The following is a 25,803-nucleotide window of genomic DNA, read 5'->3' as shown; positions in this document are numbered from 1 at the left end:
TGTCCAGGCTGATCTCGAACTGACCTCAAGTGATCTGCCCACCTTGACCTCCCAAAGTGCTGGAATTACAGGCATGAGCCACCATGCCCAGCCATCTTTTACCCCAATCTCAACACATAATGAACATCATCATAACTTTGTTGAAAGAGAAAGTTGCTGTCATATTAAGGCTCTAACTGTATATTGCTTAATATATTTTAAGAACTTTATACTCAGTAATCATTTCTATCTACTTTGGACAAATGGCTAATAGGTTTGTAACTTTTTTCTTTGAATTCTAATTTGAGGGAAAATCAATGGTGTGCTTTAACAAATCTTTTTATGGTCTTGCCAGCTTGCAGGTAAATTCCATAATGTGATTATATCATGCTTAGGATTATACATTTTGGACTCATCTGTTTATGAGCATTTCATGTTTCTCTTTTTATAGAGTATAAATTAACCTGTATTTTGGTCTCTACTGCCATGGTAAGTTTAGATTCTTATCTATTAATTAAAATCCAATTTATTTATTTTCTCCCTAGATGCATTCGCTAAAAAGTGAAGCATCAGTAGCAAATGGCAGTCAGTCAGAAAGTTCAGTGTCTACTCCATCTGCCTCATTTGAACCTGACAACACTTGTGAAAACTCTGAGTCCAAAAATGCAGAGCTTTGTGAGATACCACCCACTTCTGATACAAAGTCAGATACTGCAACAGGTAACTTTTAATGTACCTTTTTGAGTACAATAATAGAAGTTCCTTCACTGTATTTTAATATTTTAAAAATAAATATATTGTATGTATTTTTCTTCTCATTTGTTTAGCTTAAAATTTAAGGATTGTATTAAATACGCGTGTCATTTAGTGGCAGAAGACGATAAAGTCAGTGAATGTCAACTGGACTCCCAAATAGTCAATAATCCAGAGGAATTGATTTATAATTTCTGCTATTGCGCTATGTGCTTCAAGGAATGTCATGACACTGAGCAGTTTTATAAATCTCTCACTAGCCTAGAGAATTCTGAAAGGTTCAAATGAACTAATGTATTATATTTGGAATTGTTTTTATAGCATGTAAAAAGCTATATAAATTTAAGAAAATAGTATTATATGTATATTTTTTAATTAGAAGTAAAAGATAATTATGAAATAGAGCTTGTAGAAGTAAGAGGTGTGACTGTAAACTCATTGATAGAAAAGGCAAAAGAGAAATTTTATACTGAATTTTTGGGATTGTGGTTGGAGTTGTTTGGTGTAGTGTAGCTTTGTATTAGGCTACCCAGGGGTAGATAAATCAAGATGTTAGAATATTAGTGTCCTAAAAGATGATTCTACTCCAGCATCCCACGCAAATGATCATCAGGCTTTTATTTGAATGCATTCAATGATGGGAAGCTCATTACCTTGCTAGGATGCCTGTTCTGTTGTTGAACAGCTCTAGTTTTTAGAAAGAGTCTTCCTTATATTGAGCTGAAATTTGATGCCCCATAACTTCCTGTTAACATTAATGCTGCCTTGTGGAGTTACACATGACAGGTTTTGAGTATTTGAAGTACAGCTGTTTGTCTCATTTTGAGGTTTTACATCCATGGATCATTCAGCTTCTGGATGTGTACAGACCTGAGGGACTCTATTATGGATGTTCATTTAGGTCTACAACAGAATAATTACTTTAATTATATTTACCTGGATATATATCATTTCCAAAATTCTTCATTCCGTTTTGAAGATAGATTCGTGTTTCCCTCTGGTATAATATTCCTTCAGCCTGAAAATATTCCTTTAGCATTACTTATTGTACAGGTCTGGAGTTTTCTTTATGTGAAATGACTTTGTTTCATCTTCATTCTGGAAGGATATTTTTGCTGGATATAAAAATTTTGTGTTTACAGTTACAGGTATTGTCCACCGTGTTCTGGTCTTCATAGTGTTCTATGAGAAGTCTCCACAAATTCTGATTGTTCCTCCCTGTAAGGAGTATGTTGGTTTTCTCTGGCTGCTTTCAGGATTTCTTTCTTTCTTTGGTTTTTAGCAATTTGACTGTGATATGCCTAAGTGTATTTTTCTTTGTATTTATCCTGTTTTTGATTTGCCTAGTTTCTTGCATCTGTAAATGTGTGACTTTCACCAGGTTTGGGAAGTTTGGTCCATATATCTTGCTGGAATGAATTACATGTATATTAGGCTTCATGATATTGCCCCACAGGTTTGTTTTTTTCACTCTTACTTTTTCTTCTTCTTTGGATTGGATAATTCTGTTGATCTACAAGTTCACTGACTCTTTATCATCCCCATTCTGATGTTAAGCCCATCCAGTGAAGTTTTTATTTTAGATAAAATTCTGTTATACATTTTTTTAGTTCTAGGATTTCTATTTCTATCTTATTATAACTTTTTATTTTGAAATAGTTTGACTCATAAGTTACAACAGTTGTGCAGAATGAGTAGTCTTAATCTATGTTTTATTCTTTTAATTCATTTCAAGTGTATTTCCCTTTTCCTCATTTGAGTTATAATGGCTGCTTTAAAGTCCTTGTCTGACAGTTTCAATATCTAGCTCATCTGAGGATTGGTTTGTGTTGATCACCTTTACGCTTTAGAATGGGTCACATTTTCCTTTTTGTTTATATGTCAAAAAATGCTGGATTCTATCTTGTACATTGTCGTAGACACTCTGGATTTCATTGTATTCCTGCAAAGAGTGTTGTTTTTGTTTTAGTAGACAGTTAACTTGGCTAGACTAAAACTGCAAGCTCTGGCTTATCTGAGGTGGGTAGCAGCTCTGATCTCAGTTTTTTGTAGCTTAAAAAAAAATTTTTTTTTTTTTTTTGGTCAGTTGTGGTTGTTCACCCCTGTAATCCCAGTGCTTTGACAGGCCAAGGTGGGCAGATTGCTTGAGCCCAGGAGTTCGAGACCAGCGTGGACAACATGGCAAAACTCTTGTCTCTACAAAAATACAAAATTAGCCAGGTGTGGTGGTACATGCCTGTAATTTCAGCTATTTAGGAGGCTGAGAGATGGGAGAGTTGCTTAAGCTGGGGAGGTTGGTACTGCAGTGAGCTGTGATCATGTCACTGCAGTCCATCCTGGGTGACAGAGCCAGACCCTGTGTCTAAAAAAAAAAATTTTTTTTTTTTTTTTTTTGAGACGGTGTCTGGCTCTGTCCCCCAGGCTAGAGTGTGGTGGCACAAACACAGCTCACTATAATCTCCAATTCCTGGGCTCACGTGATCCTCCTGCTTCAGCTGCCTGAGTAGCTAGGACTCCAGGTGTGCACCACCACACCTGGCTAAATTTTTTTTTTTTTTTGAGACGGAATTTTGCTCTTGTTGCACAGGCTGGAGTGCAATGGCACGATCTTGGCTCACCACAACCTCCACTTCCCGGGTTCAAGTGATTCTCCTGCCTCAGCCTACTGAGTAGCTGGGATTACAGGCATGCGCCACCACACCTGGCTAATTTTGTATTTTTAGTAGGGACGGGTTTCTCCGTGTTGATCAGGCTGGTCTCAAACTCCTGACCTCAGATCATCTGCTTGCCTTGGCTTCCCAAAGTGCTGGGATTATAGGTATGAGCCACCATGCCCAGCCTAATTTTTAAATTATATTCTTTGCAGAGATGAGGTCTCACTGTGTTACTTAGGCTGTCTCAAACTCCTGTCCTCCAGTAATCCTCCTGCCTTGCCCTCTGAAAGTGCTGGGATTATAGGCATGAGCCATTGCATCCAGGCCTGTAACTTAAAAAAAAAAAAAAAAAACGGCCGGGCGCGGTGGCTCAAGCCTGTAATCCCAGCACTTTGGGAGGCCGAGACGGGTGGATCACGAGGTCAGGAGATCGAGACCATCCTGGCGAACACGGTGAAACCCCGTCTCTACTAAAAAATACAAAAAACTAGCCGGGCGAGATGGCGGGCGCCTGTAATCCCAGTTACTTGGGAGGCTGAGGCAGGAGAATGGCGTAAACCCCGGAGGCGGAGGTTGCAGTGAGCTGAGATCCGGCCACTGCACTCCAGCCTGGGCGACAGAGCGAGACTCCGTCTCAAAAAAAAAAAAAAAAACAACTTTTTATTATGGAAAATTTCAAACATATACAGAAATAGAAAAAAAAAATAGTATAAGAAAACCTCATTAATCCATTGCCTAGCTTCATGGCCAATATTCTCATCTGTGCCCTCCATTCCTCCTCTTTTTCCACTTATTTAGAACAAATCTCAAGTAAAATATTTCAGTATGTATCTCTAAAATATAAGGAAGGAATATAAATCTTTTAAGATTATATATAGTTGCCTTTTAAAATAGTTTTTTTTTTTTTTTTTTCGGAGACAGAGTCTCACTGTGTTGCCCAGGCTGCAGTGCAGTGGTGTGATCTCGGCTCTCTGCAACCTCCACCTCCCAGGTTCAAGTGATTCTCCTGTCTCAGCCTCCTGAGTAGCTGGGATTACAGGCATGCACCACCATGCCTGGCTAATTTTTGTATTTTTAATAGACACGGGGTTTCACCGTGTTGGCCAGGCTGGTCTCGAACTCCTGACCTCAGGTGATACGCTCGCTCGCCTCAGCTCCCAAAGTGCTGGGGTTGCAGGCGTGAGCCACTGCGCCTGGCCAAAATTTTAATTATGTAAATTTGCAAGCATTTCTAGAGAGAGAACAGAATAATGAACTCGAGGTACTCATCCTGCGTGAGTGATTCCTGTTACTTGGTTGGTTTTTGTTATCTGTCTCCCCGTATGACCATCTCTCCCAGGTTATTTTGAAGCACATCTCAGGCATTTATATGCTTTCATCTTTTAAAATATCAGTATATAAAAGATAAGAAATTTTTAAAAATAACCACAATACTATTATCAAAGCCAGAAAGTTTAATAGTAATCCTTTTTGTCATCAATTATCTAGGCAATATTTATATTACACTTTTTTTTCAGTTCGATATATTGCTATTGGTTGATGTGTTTTTAAATTTAATATGTAGATTTCTGCTCTCCCTGGTAGTTTTTCCTGTGGTTTTCCACATTCTGGATTTTACTGTATCCCCATGGAATTGTGTAAGATGTTCCTCTGTCCCCTTTATTCCTCTAAATTTGTAAAGCTACAGATTTGATCGGGTCAGCTTCATTATTCTTTTTGACAAGACCACTTTATAGATGATGATGTATATTTCTCTCAGGAGATACATTATGCCTGTTATTCCAGTTGGCTTTTTAAGCCTAAAGGCAGAACTTCTCTTAATACATTTTTATTATTTTTATCAGTTGTTTTAGCTTATTGAGGGTTTTTTTTCAATCCAGAATTTTTTTTTTTTCTTTTGAGACAGAGTCTCGCTCTGTCACCCAGGCTAGAGTGCAGTGGTGCGATCTTGGCTCACTGCAGCCTCTGCCTCCCAAATTCAAGTGATTCTTCTGTCTCAGCCCCCTAAGTAGCTAGAATTACAAGCACCCACAACCATGCCCAGCTAATTTTTGTATTTTTAGTGGTGACGAGGTTTCATCATGTTGGGCCAGGCTAGTCTCAAACTCCTGACCTCAAATGATCCACCCACCTCGGCCTCCCGAAGTGCTGAGACTACAGGCGTGAACCACCATACCCAACCTAGAATTTTTCATTTAGGAATTAGCAGTTAAATATGAGTGTTAATAAGCTATTTCACACAATTTTGGGTCACCCATGAAGTTACACATGGGCCAGGTGCAGTGACTCATGCCTGTGATCCCAGTACTTTGGGAGGCCAAGATTACTTGAGCTCAGGAGTTCAAGACCAGCCTGGGCAGGATGACAAAACCCAGTCTCTGCACAAAATACAAAAATTAGCCAGGCATATTAGCATGCACTTGTAGCCCCAGCTACTAGGGAGGCTGAAGTAGGAGGATGACTTGATCCCAGGAGGCGGAGGTTGCAGTGAGCCAAGATCATGCCACTGCTCCCCAGCCTAGGCAACAGAGCTAGACCCTGTCACAGAAAAAAAAGTTACAAATTTATATTTTACATCTTCAAGTCACTTATAAAAATACCAAAGGCAAGGAACTCTGTGACATACAATTGGAAATCTTCCTCTATATGACATCTATCCATTTCTGATTATGAGTCGTAGATTCACCTAACTGTACTCTTGTTCAACACTTTTCCCCCATCTTGTCCACAAGTTATCTTCATAAGATGTTAAATTTTTGATGATAATAAGACATGTCCTCAGCATTCATTTTATTTGCTAAAGAAAGGTGGTTAATTTCCTGTTGAGCCTCTACTAGCTGCTAGTGGTTACCACTTCTTATCCAAGAGTTGCATTCAGTGATACACTGGTAAACGTTTGTCAGAAGTCTCTGTGGAAGCAAAGGTCCATATTTGTAGTATTTGCTAATTTCCAAGGTGTAAATACTCTCACTTTGTTGATTTCAAGCTACCTAGGTTATGCCCCTGAATGGGGAGGGGGAAGAGATATGCACCCTCGTCTCTACTTAGTCCTACTAATTATTTTTACTACTACTGTAGTAACGAAAATGCTTACCATGTGCCAGTCTCAGTTAAGTTCTAAACATTTTACTTGTATTAACACATATTTCTTATAGCAACCATGTGAGATTACTATCCCCATTTTACTGATGAGGTACAGAGGGATTAAGAAACTTACTGAAATGACTTTGTGGCTCCAGAGTCCTTGTTCGCCAAAGACTGTAAAGAGGAATCAGGTTGGTGGCAAGTTGTAAGGAAGGGAATGATAGAGGTCTTCTAGAGCAGGCCAGGACAAAAGTCTATCTTTCAGGAAATCCTTCAAAGAAAACTAGCATAAAGAGGCTCTCTAAGGAACCACTCTGGTCAGCAGAAGCAGATTCCTTGGACCAGTGTAAGTCCAGAGCCATACCCAGGATCAAACCTGGCCTCTATTGCTCACTGCTCAATAGCCACAGCCACATTTTAATTAAAATTAGTTACAATTAAAATTTGTCCCTCACTTTCAGTAACCTCATTTTAGATGTTCAACAGCCGCGTGTCTAGTGGCTGCTGTATTAGACAGTATGGATACTGGACGGCACTGCTCTAGAGTGAAGCCTACCCATAGCCAGGCATGCCTCCTGCCGGATTGGTATTTCTTCATGTTTTACATCTGACCTTTACCTTGGTGATCTTAACTCGGTAACTGCCTTATTTCTATTTGTGAACAATTTTATCCACGTCTAAACTTTAGAATTAGTAATAGCGTATTTAACTCCTCCATTTTCAGGGAAAATATATAATGTTTAAGATACAAAATTATTAACAGATGCTATAACCTAGATTTATTCCTTTAAAAAGTTGCATTAAATGCAGTATTCTTATTTCTTTTTATTTAATAATGAAGGAGGAGAAAGTGCAGGCCATGCCACTTCCTCTCAGGAGCCTAGTGGATGCTCAGATCAGAGACCTGCAGAGGACCTCAACATCAGAGTGGAAAGGTTTGCTCTTCTTTTTGCAAATAGCATTTTGTTTAAGAAGACAGTGGTTTTCAGTTATTTCATTAATTTGAATTAAAACTAAAGTTATACAAATGAAGTTTTAGAATTCTGAGCTGAAATTTTTGATCACCTAACTAATTTGTATCTTTAAACATTACACTCTAAAACTTTTCTATATGTCTGAAGTCACCAGTCAGCTTTTGGTCTGATCATTCTAAGAATCCCCTTTTTAATGGTATTTTGGTACATGGGTGTTTCCATCTGTCACTTCTGCTTTTATCTCTTTATGCTATAAGGATAAAAAGCTCCCGATGGGCAAGAACTTCAGCTCATTTTTTGACTATGTACTGAGCTTGAGTTCTGCATAAGTGGGTGTCTACTAAATGGCATTTTTCATTAGTTGGTCTAATAATCAGATACAAATTTCTGGCTCTTTGTAGTTTCTAGTATTTTTAATGATACAATAATTGTCAAATCATAGTCTTTTATTACAGACGTGCACCACCACACCCGGCTAATTTTTTTTGTATATTTAGTAGTGACAGGGTTTCACCATGTTGGCCAGGCTGATCTTGAACTCCTGACTTCAGATAATCTGCTTGCCTTGGCCTCCCAAAGTGCTGGGATTACAGGCGTGAGCCACTGCACCTGGCCTGTTACGGTTTTTTGTTTGTTTGTCTTTGAGATGAAGTCTGGCTCTGTTTCCAGGCTGGAGTGCAGTGGTGTGATCTCGGCTCACTGCAACCTCCTCCTCCCAGTTCAAGTAATCTTCATACCTCAGCTTCCTCAGTATCTGGGATTACAGGTGTGCGCCACCGTGACTGGCTAATTTTTGTATTTTTAGTAGAGATGGTTTTGCCATGTTGGCCAGGCTGGTCTCAAACTCCTGGCCTCGGGTGATCCTCCAGCCTTGGCCTCTCAAAGTGCTGAAATTACAGGCTTGAGCCACCATGTCCGGCCAGGATATGCAATGTTTTATTAAAGCTAACAGATGTGAAATAGGAATCTTTTAACGAATCTTTAGTTAAAATGCATTATTTTGTTTATTTCATTATAGTTTCCTCCCCCTGCCCGAGACGGAGTTTTGCTCTTTCCCCCAAGCTGGAGTGCAGTGGCACAATCTCGGCTCACTACAACCTCCACCTCCTGGATTCAAGCGATTCGCCTGCCTCAGCCTCCCAAGTAGCTGAGATTACAGTTGCCCACCACCATGCCTGGCTAATTTTTGTATTTTTAGTAGAGACGGGGTTTCACCATGTTGACCAAGCTGGTCTCGAACTCCTGACCTCAGGTGATCCTCCCGCCTCGGCCTCCCAAAGTGCTGGAATTACGGGCATGAGCCACCATGCCCAGCCATGTCATTATGTTTAAAATGGGCAGAATTATCTGGCAAAGATAATACATAGTACCATGAATTCCAGTCTTTTTATTTGGATAAGTTTCAAACCTCAATGTTGAAGAAATAGTGTAATGACCACCTTTCAATTTTTTTCTTCTGATTCATTTGAAAGTTGCAGACATAATTTCACTTCATGCCTAGATACCTCAGCATCCATCTCCTAGGAAGACATTGGCTGAGGGTCTGTGGGCTTTGAGCAAGGACTCCAGCCTAGGCCAGGATCTGGGAATCTGTGCTCACAGACCCATGTCCTGCCCCCTTCTGGCACCCAGGAAGGCATAGTGACCATTAATAAGTGGATGCCAGCCAGGCACAGTGGCTCACGCCTGTAATCCCAGCACTTTGGGAGGCCGAGGTGGGTGGATCAACTGAGGTCAGGAGTTTGAGACCAGCCCGAGCAACATGGTGAAACCCTGTCTCTACTAAAAATACAAAAATTACCTGACATAGTGGTGGGTGCCTGTATCTCAGCTACTCAGGAGGCTGAGGCAGGAAAATTGCTTGAATCCAGGAGGTAGAGATTGCAGTGAGCTAAGGTTATGCCATTGCACTCCAGCCTGGGCAACAAGAGAGAAAATCCATCTCCAAAAAAAAAAAAGTCAATGCCCAGATGTAGAAGTTATGAAACAGTCAGTTTGTTACTAAATTAGATGCAATGTAGCTTTTCACCCAGATTAAAACAAACTTGCATTTGTATTTCTCAGAGCTAAAAAATTCTTCTCAGAGAAGAAAATTCTACAAATGGTCTGTAAATACATTTATACACCATTTTCAGATGGTGTATATTTTCAGATATAAACACAATACCATTATCATACTCGAGAAATTCTAAATTGATACAGTAAGATTATCTAATTTGTTGTTCAAATTCAGATTTCCCAGTTGCTCCAATAATGGCCTTTTTAACTTTTTTTTCCTTGATTCAAGATCCAGTCAAGGATTGTTCATTGCATTTAGTTTAGGCTCTAAATCCAAGGCATTTCTATTCTTGTTTGCATTTTTGATGATTTAGACATTTTGAAGAGTCTAGGTTAGTTGTTTCTACAATGTCCTTTGATCTGATCCCTGTTCTATGATTAGATTCAGATTAAACTCTGATAAGATCATTACCAAGATAATGTTTTGTCCTTTCCATTACTCATATCAGGAGACAAGTAATACCAGATGTATGCGTTATTGGAAATGTAAAGTTTATTTGGTTAGGATAGTATCTGTTGGGTACCCTTTTCATTTTCTAATATACAAGTTGTCTATGGGGTGATTCTTTGAAACGGTAAATATCCTACTGCTTAAAAACTTTCACCCACTAGTTTCGGCATTCATTGATTTTTGCTGTAATCACCTATTTCATTGATGTTTAAAAATTGTGGTATTTTTCTCATTCTATTTTTTCTACATTATCAGCTAGCATTCTTCTGTAGAGAAATGCTTTCATCTATCCCCTCTACTTTCCATCTGCTCACCCCCGCTGCCTTTTTCCAGTAAACTACTTATTGGACACCAGCACCCAGATGAAGGAATAGAAAATTACCAGTGCTCGTCTGGCGCAGTGGCTCACGCCTGTAATCCCAGCACTTTGGGAGGCTGAGGTGGGCAGGTCACTTGAGATCAGGAGTTCGAGACCAGCCTTGCCAACATGGTACAACCTTGTCTCCACTAAAAATACAAAAATTAGCCGGGCGTGGTGGTGTGCATCTGTAGTCCCAAGCTACTGAGAAGTCTGAGGTAGGAGAATCACTTGAAGCCGGGAGGCAGAAGTTGCAGTGAGCCGAGATCATGCCACTTCACTTCTGGGCAACAAAGTGAGACCTTGTCTCAAAAAAAAAAAAAAAAGAAAGAAAATTAACAGTACCTAACCAGCTTTCCTTATGCCCCTTTCCAATTACGGATTCCCTCTGTAAGATGATCACTATCCTGAATCTAACACTGTAGGTTAGTCTGTTTGTGAACTTTGTGATGGAATCATCCAACATGTATTTTTGTGTTTGATCTCCTTTGTTTAGCTTTGTATTTTGAGGCTTATCCATGTTGCATGTTGCAGTAATTGGTGCACTCTCACTACTTTATAATATTCTATTTGACTCTACTATGATTTTATTAATCCATTCTACTGTTGGTGGGTATTAGGAGTGTTTTCTGTTTGGGGCTATTTGAATGGAACTGCTATGAGGAACATTCTTGTATATGTCTTGGTGAACATGTGTACACATTTCTTCGGGGCATATATATATATGAAAAGCAGGAATTTCTGGGTTACAGATACTGATCAAACAGCTTTCCAAAGTGGTTAAGCCAATTTACAGTTTCCCTTAGCAGTTAAGACATGTCACAGATGCTTTTTTTTTCTCTCATGTGTTACTATCCATTTCTCTCTTCTTTTTGGTGCACAAATTGCCCCAAATTTGACTTGTTGGAATCCCCTTCATATTGGGTCTTCTGGCTTTTTGACATGTCTCCAACATTCCTTGAGTACTCACTCCTTTGATTGCTGGCACATGTTGTTCAGCTGAGTTCTAATAAATGTATATACCAAACACTTTTAGAGAAAATACCGTTTTTCATTTAAAAAAATGAAATATAATTCACTACCATGAAATTGAAAGTGTACAATTCAGTGAGTTTTAGTATATTCACAAGGTTGTGCATCCATTACCACTGTCTAATTTCAGAATCATTATTTTATTTTTTAATTTTTTTATTTTTTTGAGATAGAGTCTCGCTCTGTTGCCCAGGCTGGAGTGCAGTGGCGCCATCTCAGCTCACTGCAACCTCCGCCTACCGGGTTCAAGTGATTCTCCTGGCTCAGCCTCCTGAGAAGCTGGGATTACAGGCGCACACCACCACGCCCGGCTATTTTTTGTATTTTTAGTGGAGACAGGGTTTCACCATGTTGATCAGGCTAGTCTCAAACTCCTGACCTCGTGATCTGCCCAACTCGGCCTCCCAAAGTGCTGGGATTACAGGCATGAGCCACCGTGCGTGGCCTATTTTATTAGTTTTTGAGATGGGATTTCATTATGTTGCATGCTACCATACTCAGGTAATCTTGTATTATTTATTTATTTTTTTTTTCCCTGAGGCGGAGTCTCACTCTCTCACCCAGGCTGGAGTACAGTGGCATCATCTCGGCTCACTGCAACCTCCGCCTCCTGGCGGTTTGAGCCAGGTTTGAGCCACCGTGCCTGGCCTAATTTTTTATTTTTTGTAAAGATGGGGTCTCAAGTTGTTGCCCAGACTGGTTTCAAACTCCAGGGCTTAGGCCGTCCTCCTGCCTCAGCCTCCTGCAATGCTGTGATTACAGATGTGAGCCACCACACCCAGCCTCCATTTGTTTGTTTGTCTATTTCAGACAGGGATCTCCCTTTGTCACCCAGGCTGGAATGCGGTAGCGAGAAAGTGGCTTACTGCAGCCTCGACCTCCCGGCTCAAGCAATTCTCTCACCTCAGCCCCGATAGACAGGGTTTTGCCGTGTTGCTCAGGCTGGTCTTTAGCTCAAGAGATCCAACCACCTCGGCCTCCCAAAGTGTTGGGATTACAGGCGTGAGCCACTGTGCCCGGCCTCCATTCATTTTTAATTGATGAACTTCTTACAGTTGAGAATCAAGTTGGTGTTAGTAATTTAGTATTAATAATTTGCTGGCCTTAAGTTTTTGTTTTTATTTTTACAGTTTTTTTGTTTTGTTTTTACTATAGTGCTATTTACTTTTATATAAGGAGTAGAGCATTTATCAGTCACTGATTTATATATTTGCTTGAAAATGTATTTGTAGATTTTAAAGTCAGTATCAGGTAAATCAGAAGGAAAAAGGGAAACTAATCATAAGAGGGAAGTGAGGCATTTAGACTGAAGCTAGGCTTCTGATGGGCTCTCGTTGACTCCAGGATTTCTGTAGGAGCCTGAAGCCAGGCAGATAAATTGTTGCCTGCTTTTTGTTTGTTTATTTCTCCAATTGTTTTAGCTAAATCCATCTCCTAAATATGTTTTATATTAATATGATGTGTCTCAATTAATGTGGTGTTTTTTTGTTTTGTTTTTTTTTAAATACAGACTAACAAAAAAACTTGAAGAAAGGAGAGAAGAGAAAAGAAAAGAGGAAGAACAGGTAAAGTTCATGCAGTTAGCATTGTTTTATCCTGTCATTAACTGAGGTTATGATTGATTATTCTATTCAGTGTGGCAGGCCTAGGGTGACTTCCTAGTTTTAGTTCAGTGTTGCAGCACTATGAAGATAATTCCTATCTGTTTTCTCTAGTAGAGTCATAGGATATACATTTTTTGTGTTCTTTTCGTAAATTGCTACGAATAAATTAGACCATGCTTTTTCCCTCTGAAATGATTTTTTTATACTAAGAATAAAGGGACTGGAGCAAAAATTGTTTGGCTTGAGGCAGAACAAAGTTTTAGTTCATTTTTGTGAAAAAATGTGTAGACATTTTGCTGAATTTTTCCTCTCCTGTTAAGCATTCTAGTACATGGTTCATTTTTCTCACCACATGTACCTAACTGTGTAGCATTTCTTTGGAGTTCTAATATAGGAAGGTTACCATTTCATTCAAGTCAAATACATGACCGCCATCTTGTCCCTGAAGGGTAGTATATTTAACCTCATGACTAAAGGCCTGTAATTATGCTTACCTTCAACTTATGCTGACTACATTATTATCTTAACAGACCACTGGCAGTGAATAGACATTTGAGCATTAACCATGCCATTAATAAACTCGTCTAGACTTACATTTTATGAAGTTTTATTTTTTTAACTGCAGTTTTCCTTACATTCAAAATATCTGGGGCAGATTTTCAAGTTGTTTTTGGATCATAAAACTTTTTCTTTAATTCAGAGAGAGATTAAGAAGGAAATTGAGAGGAGAAAAACTGGAAAAGAAATGTTGGATTATAAAAGAAAACAAGAAGAAGAATTAACAAAAAGAATGTTGGAGGAAAGAAACAGAGAAAAGGCAGAAGATAGGGCAGCTCGAGAACGTATAAAACAGCAGATTGCATTGGTAAGTCTTAAGTTTCCAGACATTCATGAAATTGTTTTTCTGTGCACAGTAGCTTTAGATTACTACTAGACTGTGCACACAAAAATAGTAGTTTTTAGTGACTCATAGACTACCAATGATGAGCTTCCTTTTATTAGAAATTGTAAATGAATTAAAATAGTTAAGATTAAAATTGAGTTGATTTTTTTCAAAGTGATTTTTATTCATATTTTTTAATTTATGACTTTTATCGGTATTCAGAAAGCAGCTTTTAAAAATTCCCTGGAAAATAAGCTAAGTACCTAGTAGTTTTCTCTAATCACAGGCACACTTTTTTGCAACATTCAAAGGATTTAGGCACATCATAAAGCTTACTTTGCAACAATTGCTTTTAGAATTCATCAGCTGCAATACATATTAAAACCATCCCACCAGGTGTGGCTCATGCCTGTAATCCCAGCACTTTGGGAGGCCGAGGCAGGCTGATCACCTGAGGTCGGGAGTTCAAGACTTGCCTGGCCCATATGATGAAACCCGTCTCTACTAAAAATACAAAAATTAGTCGGGTGTGGTGGTGGGCGCCTGTAATCCCAGCTACTTGGGAGGCTGAGGCAGGAGAATCACTTGAACCCGGGAGGTGGAAATTGCAGTAGGCTGACATCGTGCTATTGTTCCAGCCTGGGCAACAAAAAGCGAAACTCCATCTCAAAAAAAAGAAAGAAAACCATCCGTACCTTAATATTTTTTGTTCATTTGGTCAGTCAACAAGTTTTTGTTGAGCATTCATTATTTATTTATTTTTGAGATGGAGTTTTAGTCTTGTTGCCCAGGCTAGAGTGCAACGGCGCAATGTCGGCTCACTACAACCTCCGCCTCCCGAGTTCAAGCAATTCTCCTGTCTTAGCCTCCCAAGTAGCTGGAATTACAGGCGCATGCCAACATGCCTGGCTAATTTTTGTATTTTTAGTAGAGACGGGGTTTCATCACATTGGTCAGGCTGGTCTCGAACTCCTGACTTAAGGCGATCCACCCACTTTGGCCTCCCAAAGTGCCAGAATTACAGGCCCAGCATTTATTATGTGCCAGACCTCGTTCCAGTCTTGGAGATACAATAGTGAGCAAATTCCTGTCCTTGTTTCCTTAATAATAATTCTGGTCTCCGACAGCTGATAAAACTAAAAAATAACAGTTCCAGAATGTTAAAGTTTGCATATGGTGTTAGAGATTTCAGGCAGCAAGGCACAGTGGCTCAGAACTGTCATCCCAGAATTTTGGGAGACCGAGGTGGAAGGATTGCTTGAAACCAGGAGTACGAGACCAGCCTGGGCAACAAAGCGAGACTCCACCTCTACAAGAAAAGAAAAAAATTAGCTGGGCATGGTGGCATGCACCTGTAGTTCCAGCTACTCTGGAAGCTGAGGTGGGAGGATTGCTTGAGCCCAGGTGTTCAGAGGCTGCAGTGAGCTATGATTGTGCCACTGAACTCCAGCCTTGATGACAGAGCAAGACCCTGTCTCTTAATAAAAAAAAGAATTCCGTGCATATTTGTGTTTGGAATTGTGTGAATTGACCATTCTGGCAGTAAAGCTAATTGGTTTTTAATGATGTTTTAAAGGACCGTGCAGAGAGAGCTGCTCGTTTTGCAAAGACAAAGGAAGAAGTAGAGGCTGCCAAAGCTGCTGCCTTGCTAGCCAAACAGGCAGAAATGGAAGTCAAGAGGGAATCTTACGCAAGAGAAAGAAGGTACTTTATTTCATGCTGAAATATCTCTCCACATAGGGGCTGAGGAGAATGATTACAGGCGGTTTTTAACACTGATGTGTACTGTGGTTATAAGCAGTCAATTCCAGAGGGACATATTGATTAATTTGACAGCTCCCAATGATATCTATCATTTCGTGTTAGTGTACACTAAAAAAGTACTACATAAATAACTTTAAAAGAGGGCCCAATAAATGTCTGTTTTCCAAAGACAGAAATGATTTGTAACCAAATGAATATAATGTTTATCTCATACGTATTAGGATTCTTCAGTTGTCAGAATCCCCCATCAGATAGTTTTAAGCAAAAGAGGAAACACGTTGGCTCTGCGGTTCAGAAATCCAAGGGTGAATTTGGTTAGGCATGGCTGTTTCCAGTGATCTAAAGGATATCATTAAAATTTCTCTCTCTCTTTTTAATTCTTGGTTTCTTCTGTTTTAGCTTCATTCTCAGAGAAACTCTCCATGGTGTCAGGAGAGCCCAGCACCTCCTGGCACTTTCAGGACCTTGAATTCACGATCCCAGACAGAAGAGATTAACCTTTTCTCTCTCATGCTTGTATTGAGAATGAGAATTCTGATTGCCCCTGTTTGGATCATGTGGCCACCTTCAGACTAGTCAGTGTCCACATCTGTGGGCCCTCTGGTTGGAGGAGGTGACATGTCCAACCCTGTGGCGAAGGAGGTGGGGGAAATGTTACTGATAATTATACCAGAATGAATGAGACATAGCAGGGTAAGAAGGCAGTTGCCAAAACAAAAATATGTTGAAAAGACAAAAAAAGTTTAGATTTCCAGTACACCTTGCTAGTTGGATTATGGTTAATACTTATTGTCTTCTCTGCCTTTTCATATTTCCATATTGGACAGTTAACAAGTAGTATTTTGTAATCAGAAAAACTACTTTTTAAAAATAATTTTCCAAAAATAATGAAGTAATAAATTTAACAAAAGTGTAAGATTTGTGTGCTAAAAATGACAAAACATTGTTGAAAGATTTAAGACCTAAATACATGGAAAGTATCCTATGTTCATAGATAAGAATACTTAATATTGTTAAGATGATAATCCTCCCCAAACTGATCTATAGAGTCAACATTCCTACCAAAATTCCAGCTGGCTTTTTTCCATAAATTATAAACCTAAAATTCATATGGAAATGCAAAAAACACAATAGTTAATCTGGAAAATGAAGATGGATGACTCATACTTCCTGATTTTCAAACTTACTACAAAGCTATGCAGTGATGTAATGATATAAGATGAACGTATGGACCAGTGTAATAGAATGGAGTCTCTAGAAATAAACCCTTGCATTTATGAACTGTTTATTTTTGAAAAGGGTACCAAGACTATTGAGTGGGAAAGAAGAATCTTTTCAACAAAAGGTGCTTGGACAACTGAATAGCTACATGCAAAATAATGAATTTGGACCTTTACCTCACACCACGTACAAAATTAACTCAATGGATCATCTACTAAAAAGTAAAACTGTATAAAATACATATTCTTAGAGGAAAAAAGAGGAGTATATTTTTGTGATCTAGGAGTAGCCAATAGATTGTTAGACATGGCACTAAAAGCACAGGAACAAAATTTAAAAATAGATAAATCAGACTTCATCAAAATTGAAAACTTTTGTGCTTTGAAGGATATCATCAAGAAACAACTGACTGGGCGCGATGGCTCACGCCTGTAATCCCAGCACTTTGGGAGGCCAAGGTGGGCGGATCACGAGGTCAGGAAATCAAGACCATCCTGGCCTACACGGTGAAGCCCTGTCTCTACTAAAAATACAAAAATTAGCCAGACGTGGTGGCACATACCTGTAATCCCAGCTACTTGGGAGGCTGAGGCAGGAGAAGCACTTGAACCCGGGAGTTGGAGGTTGCAGTGAGCCAGGATTGCCACTACACTCTAGCTTGGCAACAGAATGAGACTCCGTCTCAAAAAAACAAAAAAAAATAAAAAACTGCAAAGAAGCTGGGCGTGGTGGCTCACGCCTGTAATCCCAGCACTTTGGAAGACTGAGGCAGGTGGATCACTTAAGGCCAGGAGTTCAAAACCAGCCTCGCCAACATGGCAAAACCCCGTCCCTACTGAAAATACAAAAATTAACTAGGCATAGTGGTGCACACCTGTAATCCCAGCTACTCGAGAGGCTGAAGCATGAGAATCGCTTGAACCAGGGAGGCAGAGGTTGTAGTGAACCGAGATCGTGCCACTGCACTCCAGCCTGGGTGACAGAGTGGGACTCTGTCTCAAAAAAAAAAGAGTGCAAAGAACAACCCATAGAATTGGAGAAAATATTTGCAAATCATATATTTGATAAGAGACTTGTGTTTAGATTATAAAAAGAACCTATGACTCAATTATAAAGACACCCAGTTCAAATATGTGGAAAGGATTTGAATAGACATTTCTCCAAGGAAGATACACAAATGGCCAGTAAGCACATGAAAAGATGTTCAACATCATTAGTCATTAGGGAAATCAAGTCAAACCCACAATGAGATACTGTTTCACACCCACTAAGTATGCCTACATGTAAAGAGAAAGTAATAAGTGTTTGTGAGGATGTGGATAATTGGGAACCTTTCTGTGTTACTGGTGGGATTGTAAAATGATATAGCCACCTTGGAAAACAGTTTGCTAGTAACGCAAAATGTTAAGCATAGTGTTATCATAGGACCCAGCAGTTCTACAGCAGCAGTTTATACAGCAGTTTATATCCAAGAGAATTGAAAACGTCCACACAAAAACCTGTACATGAGTATTCCTAGCAGCATTAGTCAAAATAGCTAAAATGTGTTAATAACCCAAATGTCCAGCAACTGAAGAATGTGTAAACTGTATCTCATACAACAAAGTTTTTCAGCAATAAGAATAAGAACTGATACATGCAACAACATGGGTGAACCTTGAAAATACAATTTCCATGAAAAAAACAAGTTACAAAGGTCACATACTGTAGGATTCTATTATATGACATGCCCAAAATAGACAAATTCATAGTAGATTAGTGGTTGCCAGGGTCTGGAGGAGGGAGATATGGGGAGTGACTGCTAATGGGGTTGGAGTTCCTTTTTGGCATGATGCAAATGTTCTGGAATTAGATAATGATGATAGTTGCACAATTCTGAATATATTTAAAAACCACTGAATTGTACACTTTAAGAGGCTTAATTTTTGTTTATTTGAGACAGAGTCTCGCTCTGTTGCCCAGGCTGGAGTGCAGCGGCGCGATCTCGGCTTACTGCAACCCATGTCTCCCGGGTACAAGCAATTCTCCCTGCCTCAGCTTCCTGAGTAGCTGGGATTACAGGCATACACCACCATGCCCAGCTAATTTTTGTATTTTTTAGTAGAGAGAGGGTTTTGCCATGTTGGCCCAGCTGGTCTTGAACTCCTGACCTCAGGTGATCTGCCCACCTTGGACTCCCAAAGTGCTGGGATTATAGGCGTGAGCTACAGCACCCAGCCTAACAGGGTTAATTTTTTAAGGTGAATCTCAGTAAAGCAGTTATTAACGAATAAAAAGATCTGATATGGTGGAAAAAACTATTGTCATTGCACATTTCCACTTCCATTTTCTGTAACTTAGTGATATTGTTAATATACAGAGGTGAAGATTGTGACTTTAGTTTTCTTTTTTGATAGCACTGTTGCAAGAATTCAATTCCGTCTTCCTGATGGTTCTTCCTTTACAAATCAGTTCCCTTCTGATGCTCCTCTAGAAGAGGCAAGGCAGTTTGCTGCACAGGTAAATTTATGTCTTGAGTTGTAGTAAAAATAGATGTATAGGTTACTAAATTATAGGAAGGGAAAATTTCAAAGCAGTTGAATGTGAAATAAATTGTGACCTCTCCAGGAGGGAGGCACAAGACAACTCTGAGATATTGTGGAAATTCTGTTGTGTGTTAGTGCATATGGGAGTAACATATCTGCTTTGTGTGCAGAAGTAGGAATTTGCTGATACTGTACAATAGGTCCTGGGAACTTTTCTTTTTTAAAATTTTTTGAGACAGGATCTCACTGTGTTGCCTAGGCCAGAGTGCAGTGGTGCGATCACAGCTCCCTGCAGCCTCGACTTCCTGGGCTCAAGCGACCCTCCCACCTCAGCCTCCCAAGTAGCTGGAACTTACAGATACTTCCATGCCTTTTGTACTTTTTGTAGAGACAGGGTTTCACCATGTAGCCAGGCTGGTCTTGAACTCCTGGGCTCAAGCATTCCTCCCACCTCAGCCTTGCAATGTGTTGAGATTACAGGTGTGAGCCACCTAGCCCAGCCACTGGGAACTTTTTTCACTGATTAGTAGACTTATTGGAGGAGTGACAAGCAAGTAGATTTCCCGAAGGTCTAATGTGAGGGAGTTGTCCCACTACCCTGAAATGTAAGCAATTTTTCTCAGTCCTCTCTCCATTTCCTACAGATTGCTTAGGGGCTGGTCATTTTCCTACGATCTACCTGTTGGCTAAGCAAAAAGAGGCAGTAAACTTTATTGACAATAGTATCTTCTTCAGGAATTTACTTCTAAAAGGTGGCTTTACTCAAAATCTGAATGGAATATCTTAAGATATAAGTAGTTTTCAATTTGTTTTTATTTCCTGATTGATTCCTTATTCAAAATGGATTCTGAGTATCAGATGTCCTTTGAGTTCTAGGCTCATTATATGTATCAGTATTTTTTTCATATATATAACTTCAAGGTTAAAATTAGGGAGTTGGATTCAGATCTTTCCGCCAGACCTTTTCTCCCCGTTTTGGGCTTCTTACTTACAGGTTTCAAGAGAAGGACACCTCAAAAGCTGTTCACCTTCTTGCACTGGTGAATTAGGCTAGACAATGTAAACATTGATTTTAAAAACTGTTTCCCCCTAAGCTTTATAGTAGAAACAGTCCCAAATAGACGCTTTCATTCTTCTTTTGTCTTGGAGCCTCCCACAATGTGTCCCCTATCCTGAGTTTCACTGCTTTTGCCACAGGTAAATGAAGAAGGGACTACATGGGGAAAAGAGATCTTTGATCACATTTGTCCTATTAAAACTCCACCTCAGGCCAGGCATGGTAGCTCATGCCTGTAATCCCTGCGCTTTGGGAGACCGAGGTGGGTGGATCACGAGGTCAGGAGTTCAAGACTAGCCTGACCAACATGGTGAAACCCTGTCTATTCTAAAAATACAAAAATTAGCCGGATGTGGTAGTGTGCGCCTGTAATCCCAGCTACTCGGGAGGCTAAGGCAGGAGAATCGCTTGAATCCAGGAGGCAGAGGTTGCAGTGAGCTGAGATTGCACCACTGCACTGAAGTCTGTGGGACAGAGCAAGATTCCATCTCAAAAAAAAAAAAAGCAGGCTGGGCGCGGTGGCTGACACCTGTAATCCCAGCACTTTGGGAGGCTGAGGCAGGCGGCTCACGAGGTCAGGAGATCGAGACCATCCTGGCTAACATGCTGAAACCCCGTCTCTACTAAAAATACAAAAAATTAGCCGGGCGTAGTGGTGGGCACCTGTAGTCCCAGCGACTCGGGAGGCTGAGGCAGGAGAATGGCGTGAACCCGGGAGGTGGAGCTTGCAGTGAGCCGAGATCGCGCCACTGCACTCCAGCCAGGGAGATAGAGCGAGAGTCCGTCTCAAAAAAAAAAAAAAAAAAAACCCAAACAAAAAACTCCACCTCAGTAGACTTACCAAGTTTTGTATTTTTATGTGTCTTTAGAACAGTGAGGGGTATGTGTGATCTACGGTAAAAAATAAAAAAAAAAATAAGTAAACTACAAAAAAGTTAATCTCCTCCTTTGGAATCTTCTAGGGAAAGATACACAGATGTCTAAGATTTTACAGTGATTTTTGTATATAGAGACTTAAAATTGTGAGGGTAATTATGGTGCTGTCCATTGTACGTTCCTGGATCTGGGATTGTGTGTATCATGTAGGTTAATTATGGACCATTTGTGCCTTGAGACGAGGAGGCTACATTTCCTGAAGGTATATATGAGGGAAATACTGGTCTAGTCCAGATTCTTAATAGGGATTACCTGTAATCCAAATGTGTGTTCATGAGACATTAATGTAAGTTTGCGAAAGGATAGTGAAAACCTAATGATGAACTGCAGCAGTACTTAAAGGAGATACACAGTTGTCCATTTTTACTCAATTTATTTGTGTTTTTAGGAACTACATTTTGCTATTTTGTGGTCATCTTTGAGTTATAGAAGCTTTTAAAAACTGTTTGGATTTGATAGCTTTTCAGCTGCTTAGGGGCTGGAAGCACAATTTTATACCTTTTTTTGAGTTTACATGTAATGAACTTTTAAAATTAAGGCAATTTTAATTAAAGCAGTCATTTTGGATTCATCTGAGTAATGTAATATCTTACTTTTAAAGGCACCCTTGTAAGTTTTTAAAACTTATGTTACAGACTGTTGGCAACACTTACGGTAATTTTTCGTTAGCAACCATGTTTCCCAGGAGGGAATTTACCAAAGAAGATTATAAAAAGAAGTTACTGGATTTGGAACTTGCCCCAAGCGCTTCGGTGGTACTGTTGCCAGTATGTATATACAGATGCATTTTTTTCTCTTCTTATCATTATCTGTTTATCATACTCTTCATTTCTTACAGTTAGGGGAAAGGAAGTGCAGAGGTATACTGTGGGTAATTAAAATTCAAGTTATCCAATAATTAGATGAATTTATGATTCCATTATCCTGTGCTTTATTTGTATTGCTGATATTACTTGTGAGACATGAAATAGTTTAATTTTCAACTTTTTTCTTCACATATTTTTGTGTACAAAAAAATGACCACTAGAAGACAATAAGAAATGCAGATTATCAGCCTAATCCACACACTTAGTGTCTTTTAATTATATACGCTCTACTGTTTGCCAAGTTTTTTAAAAAAACATTATTTTAACAAAAATAACATGAATATTTAAACAGATTATCCCATTTTATCTGCACAACAATATTTTAATCTCTGGTGAAGAAAAGAAGTTAAGACAGCTTAAATGACTGCTGCCAAGGTCCTACCTTAAGTGCCATAACTGGGATGAGAGCCTGGGTCTTCTGTGTCCTGGTTAACATAATTTTCCTTGCTCTATACTAGACATGTCCCCCACCCCAAAACAGCTCTCCAGTAATCAGGATTTCATTGTTTAAACGTTTTTTTTAATCAGCAAGAAAGACTTTTCTTATAAAAGTTTAATATTCTTAAAAAATAGGTGGCTCATTTCACTGAGAACTACTTTCTAGTTTGTATATTACAATTTCTCTTAAACAGAGCTCCAAATAATTATAACATACAATTACATACAATTGTATATATAATATACAGTATTATACAATTACAATATTGTATATATAATGTACAGTATTATACAATTATAACATTGTATATATAATATACAGTATTATGCAATTATAATATTGTATATATAATATACAGTATTATGCAATTATTGTATATATAACGTACAGTTTTAGGCAATTATATTGTATATATAATACACAGTATTATGCAACTATAATATTGTATATATAATACACAGTATTATGCAATTATAATATTGTATATATAAGACACAGTATTATGCAATTATAATATTGTATATATAATACACAGTATTATGCAATTATGATATTGCATATATAATACACAGTATTATGCAATTATAATATTGTATATATAATACACAGTATTGTACAATTATAATATTGTATATATAATGTACAGTATTATGCAATTATAATATTGTATCTATAATATACAGTATTGTACAATTATATTGTATAATATACAGTATTGTACAATTATATTGTATATATAATGTACAGTATTATGCAATTATAATATTGTATATATAATATACAGTATTATGCAATTATAATATATATATAATATACAGTATTATGCAATTGTATATATAATATATAGTATTATGCAATTATAATATTGTATATTATAATTTATCTTTTAAAACTTCTGGGAGTCTTCAGAAGTTTATATATACCTGAAAAACAGCAAAAGATATCATTTCACCCTCTTGAAGTAAACTAAAATCAGTAGGACATCCTTTTCCAGATAAAAGTTTCGTCTGGAACCTTGGGTATGATGTGATTGTACTAATGTAGTCTTTATCTAGGTTTGTTTATTTCTTAATTTCTAGGCAGGAAGACCAACTGCATCCATTGTACACTCTTCCAGTGGAGACATTTGGACCTTGTTGGGAACAGTACTTTATCCATTCCTTGCCATCTGGAGATTAATTAGCAATTTCTTGTTTAGCAATCCACCTCCCACACAGACTTCAGTGAGAGTAACATCGTCAGAACCCCCAAACCCTGCATCATCTAGCAAATCAGAAAAAAGGTATCTGTGTGTGTTTTCCCCATTTATAAAATATGTAAGTCATGCCCAATATCTTTTTTAAAGTAAAAAATTGAGTACTTTGCCTTTCTGTATATGTCCTTTCCAGTTCCCACAGTGGAGGAGAAAAACTCAGATGCTCTGAAACTTTATTATATCATCTCTCCTCAGCTTTGTAAAACCAATTTTATGGAAAGCAGCTTCACCTCTGCTGGTTTATTGTTTCATTCATTGAAGCTTCTTTATCCCATAACTATCAAGGCAGATTTTTTTTTCTAGTAACTTCTTTCTTCCTAACCATGTTTTGCTTGACAAGATATTTCATTCCATTAATTGTTCAGGGTCATCTTGCATAATTACTGTAGATGAATTACTCTGCTTTGATAATTTTAACCCTGTTGGTTGGTTATTTTATATACTGGGTGATAGCCTTGTCTGGATCATTCAAAGAAGGACCAAATTGCACAAACAGGTTATTCCTTTGAAAATTCTCCTTCAGAGAATTATTTTGGACTAATCCCTTAACCAGGAGGCCAGGGCCTGATGCAGTGGCTCACGCCTGTAATCCCAGCACTTTGGGAGGCTGAGGGGAGAGAATTACTTGAGCTCAGGCATTCAAGACTAGCCTGGGTAATGTAGTGAGACCTTGTCTGTATAAAATTTTTTTTTTTTTTTTTTTTTTTTCCCCTGAGACGGAGTCTGGCTCTGTCGCCCAGGCTAGAGTGCAGTGGCCAGATCTCAGCTCACTGCAAGCTCCGCCTCCCGGGTTTACGTCCTTCTCTTGCCTCAGCCTCCCGAGTAGCTGGGACTACAGGCGCCCACCACCTCGCCCGGCTAGTTTTTTGTATTTTTTAGTAGAGGCGGGGTTTCACCATGTTAGCCAGGATGGTCTCGATCTCCTGACCTCGTGATCCGCCCGTCTCGGCCTCCGAAAGTGCTGGGATTACAGGCTTGAGCCACCGCGCCCGGCCAAAAAAAATTTTTTTTAATTTGCTGGGCACATGTCTGTGGTCCCAGCTATTCGGGAGGCTGAGATGGGAAGATCACTTGAGCCCTGGAGATTGAGGGTGCAGTAAGCCAAGACTGTGCCATTGCACTCCAGCCTTGGTGACAGGGTGAGAGTGAGATCCTGTCTCAAAACAAAAACAAAACAACATTTATAGTAGATAGCATGCAATGGTTAGCATAGTAATACAACACTGACAATTTTAACTCGTATCTTTGTTAAGCTTTTATTGAAACAGGTTGACAGGAAGTATTTTCCTAGAAAGTAAGATTATGCCCCTTTCTAATAATTACATAATAATGTAACTTACTGTAATGGACACCTCTGTTAAGCACTCTGTGAGGCCTTTTATAGGCATTATAACAAATCTTCACACCAGTCCTATGTGATAAGTAATAGAAATTCTTTCCTCTCTGTCTTCATTGTGGAGAACCCCTAGTCATGTGTTTATGGATTCCATAGGTAGTGACTTATAAAAGTATTGGGCTGCTTTGTCCTTTATTTTATTTAATAACTATTAGGCAGAAAGACCAGTTATCTACTAAGTATATTACTCTAGTGAGGACACAGGGAAACTCAAAGAAGGCTGAGTCTTACAACTCTTAACTGAGCAATGGGTGGGAGCATTTAATACTGGATTACTGTAATACAGGATAGCTTGTTGTGTGTATTTTTTTTTTTTTTTTGAGAAGGAGTCTCGCTGTCACCCTGGCTGGAGTGCAGTGGCGTGATCTCGGCTCACTGCAAGCTCCGCCTCCCGAGTTCACATCATTCTCCTGCCTCAGCCTCCCGAGTAGCTGGGACTACAGGTACCCACCACCACGCCTGGGTAATTGTTTTGTATTTTTAGTAGAGACGGGGTTTCACCGTGTTAGCCAGG

The 25,803-nt window shown here is 39.0% G+C and overlaps 1 protein-coding gene across 1 annotated transcript in view; it reads left to right on the top strand.

Annotated features, from left to right (window-relative positions):
• Positions 1-25,803, top strand: part of UBXN4 (UBX domain protein 4) — a 46,728-nt gene that overhangs the window by 17,554 nt on the left and 3,371 nt on the right. Inside the window, exons 5-12 of the mRNA XM_011970276.1 lie at positions 525-699; positions 7,312-7,405; positions 12,854-12,908; positions 13,648-13,812; positions 15,407-15,534; positions 19,212-19,314; positions 21,969-22,100; positions 23,718-23,920. Coding sequence (XP_011825666.1) covers positions 525-699; positions 7,312-7,405; positions 12,854-12,908; positions 13,648-13,812; positions 15,407-15,534; positions 19,212-19,314; positions 21,969-22,100; positions 23,718-23,920 — 1,055 coding nt within the window. The remainder of the gene's footprint in view (positions 1-524; positions 700-7,311; positions 7,406-12,853; positions 12,909-13,647; positions 13,813-15,406; positions 15,535-19,211; positions 19,315-21,968; positions 22,101-23,717; positions 23,921-25,803) is intronic.

The sequence above is a fragment of the Mandrillus leucophaeus genome, unplaced genomic scaffold (genome assembly GCF_000951045.1).
Source record: "Mandrillus leucophaeus isolate KB7577 unplaced genomic scaffold, Mleu.le_1.0 Scaffold94, whole genome shotgun sequence".
Lineage (NCBI taxonomy): Eukaryota > Metazoa > Chordata > Mammalia > Primates > Cercopithecidae > Mandrillus > Mandrillus leucophaeus.
The sequence above is the reverse complement of the archived record's forward strand: the minus strand, read 5'-3'. Positions and strand labels throughout refer to the sequence as shown.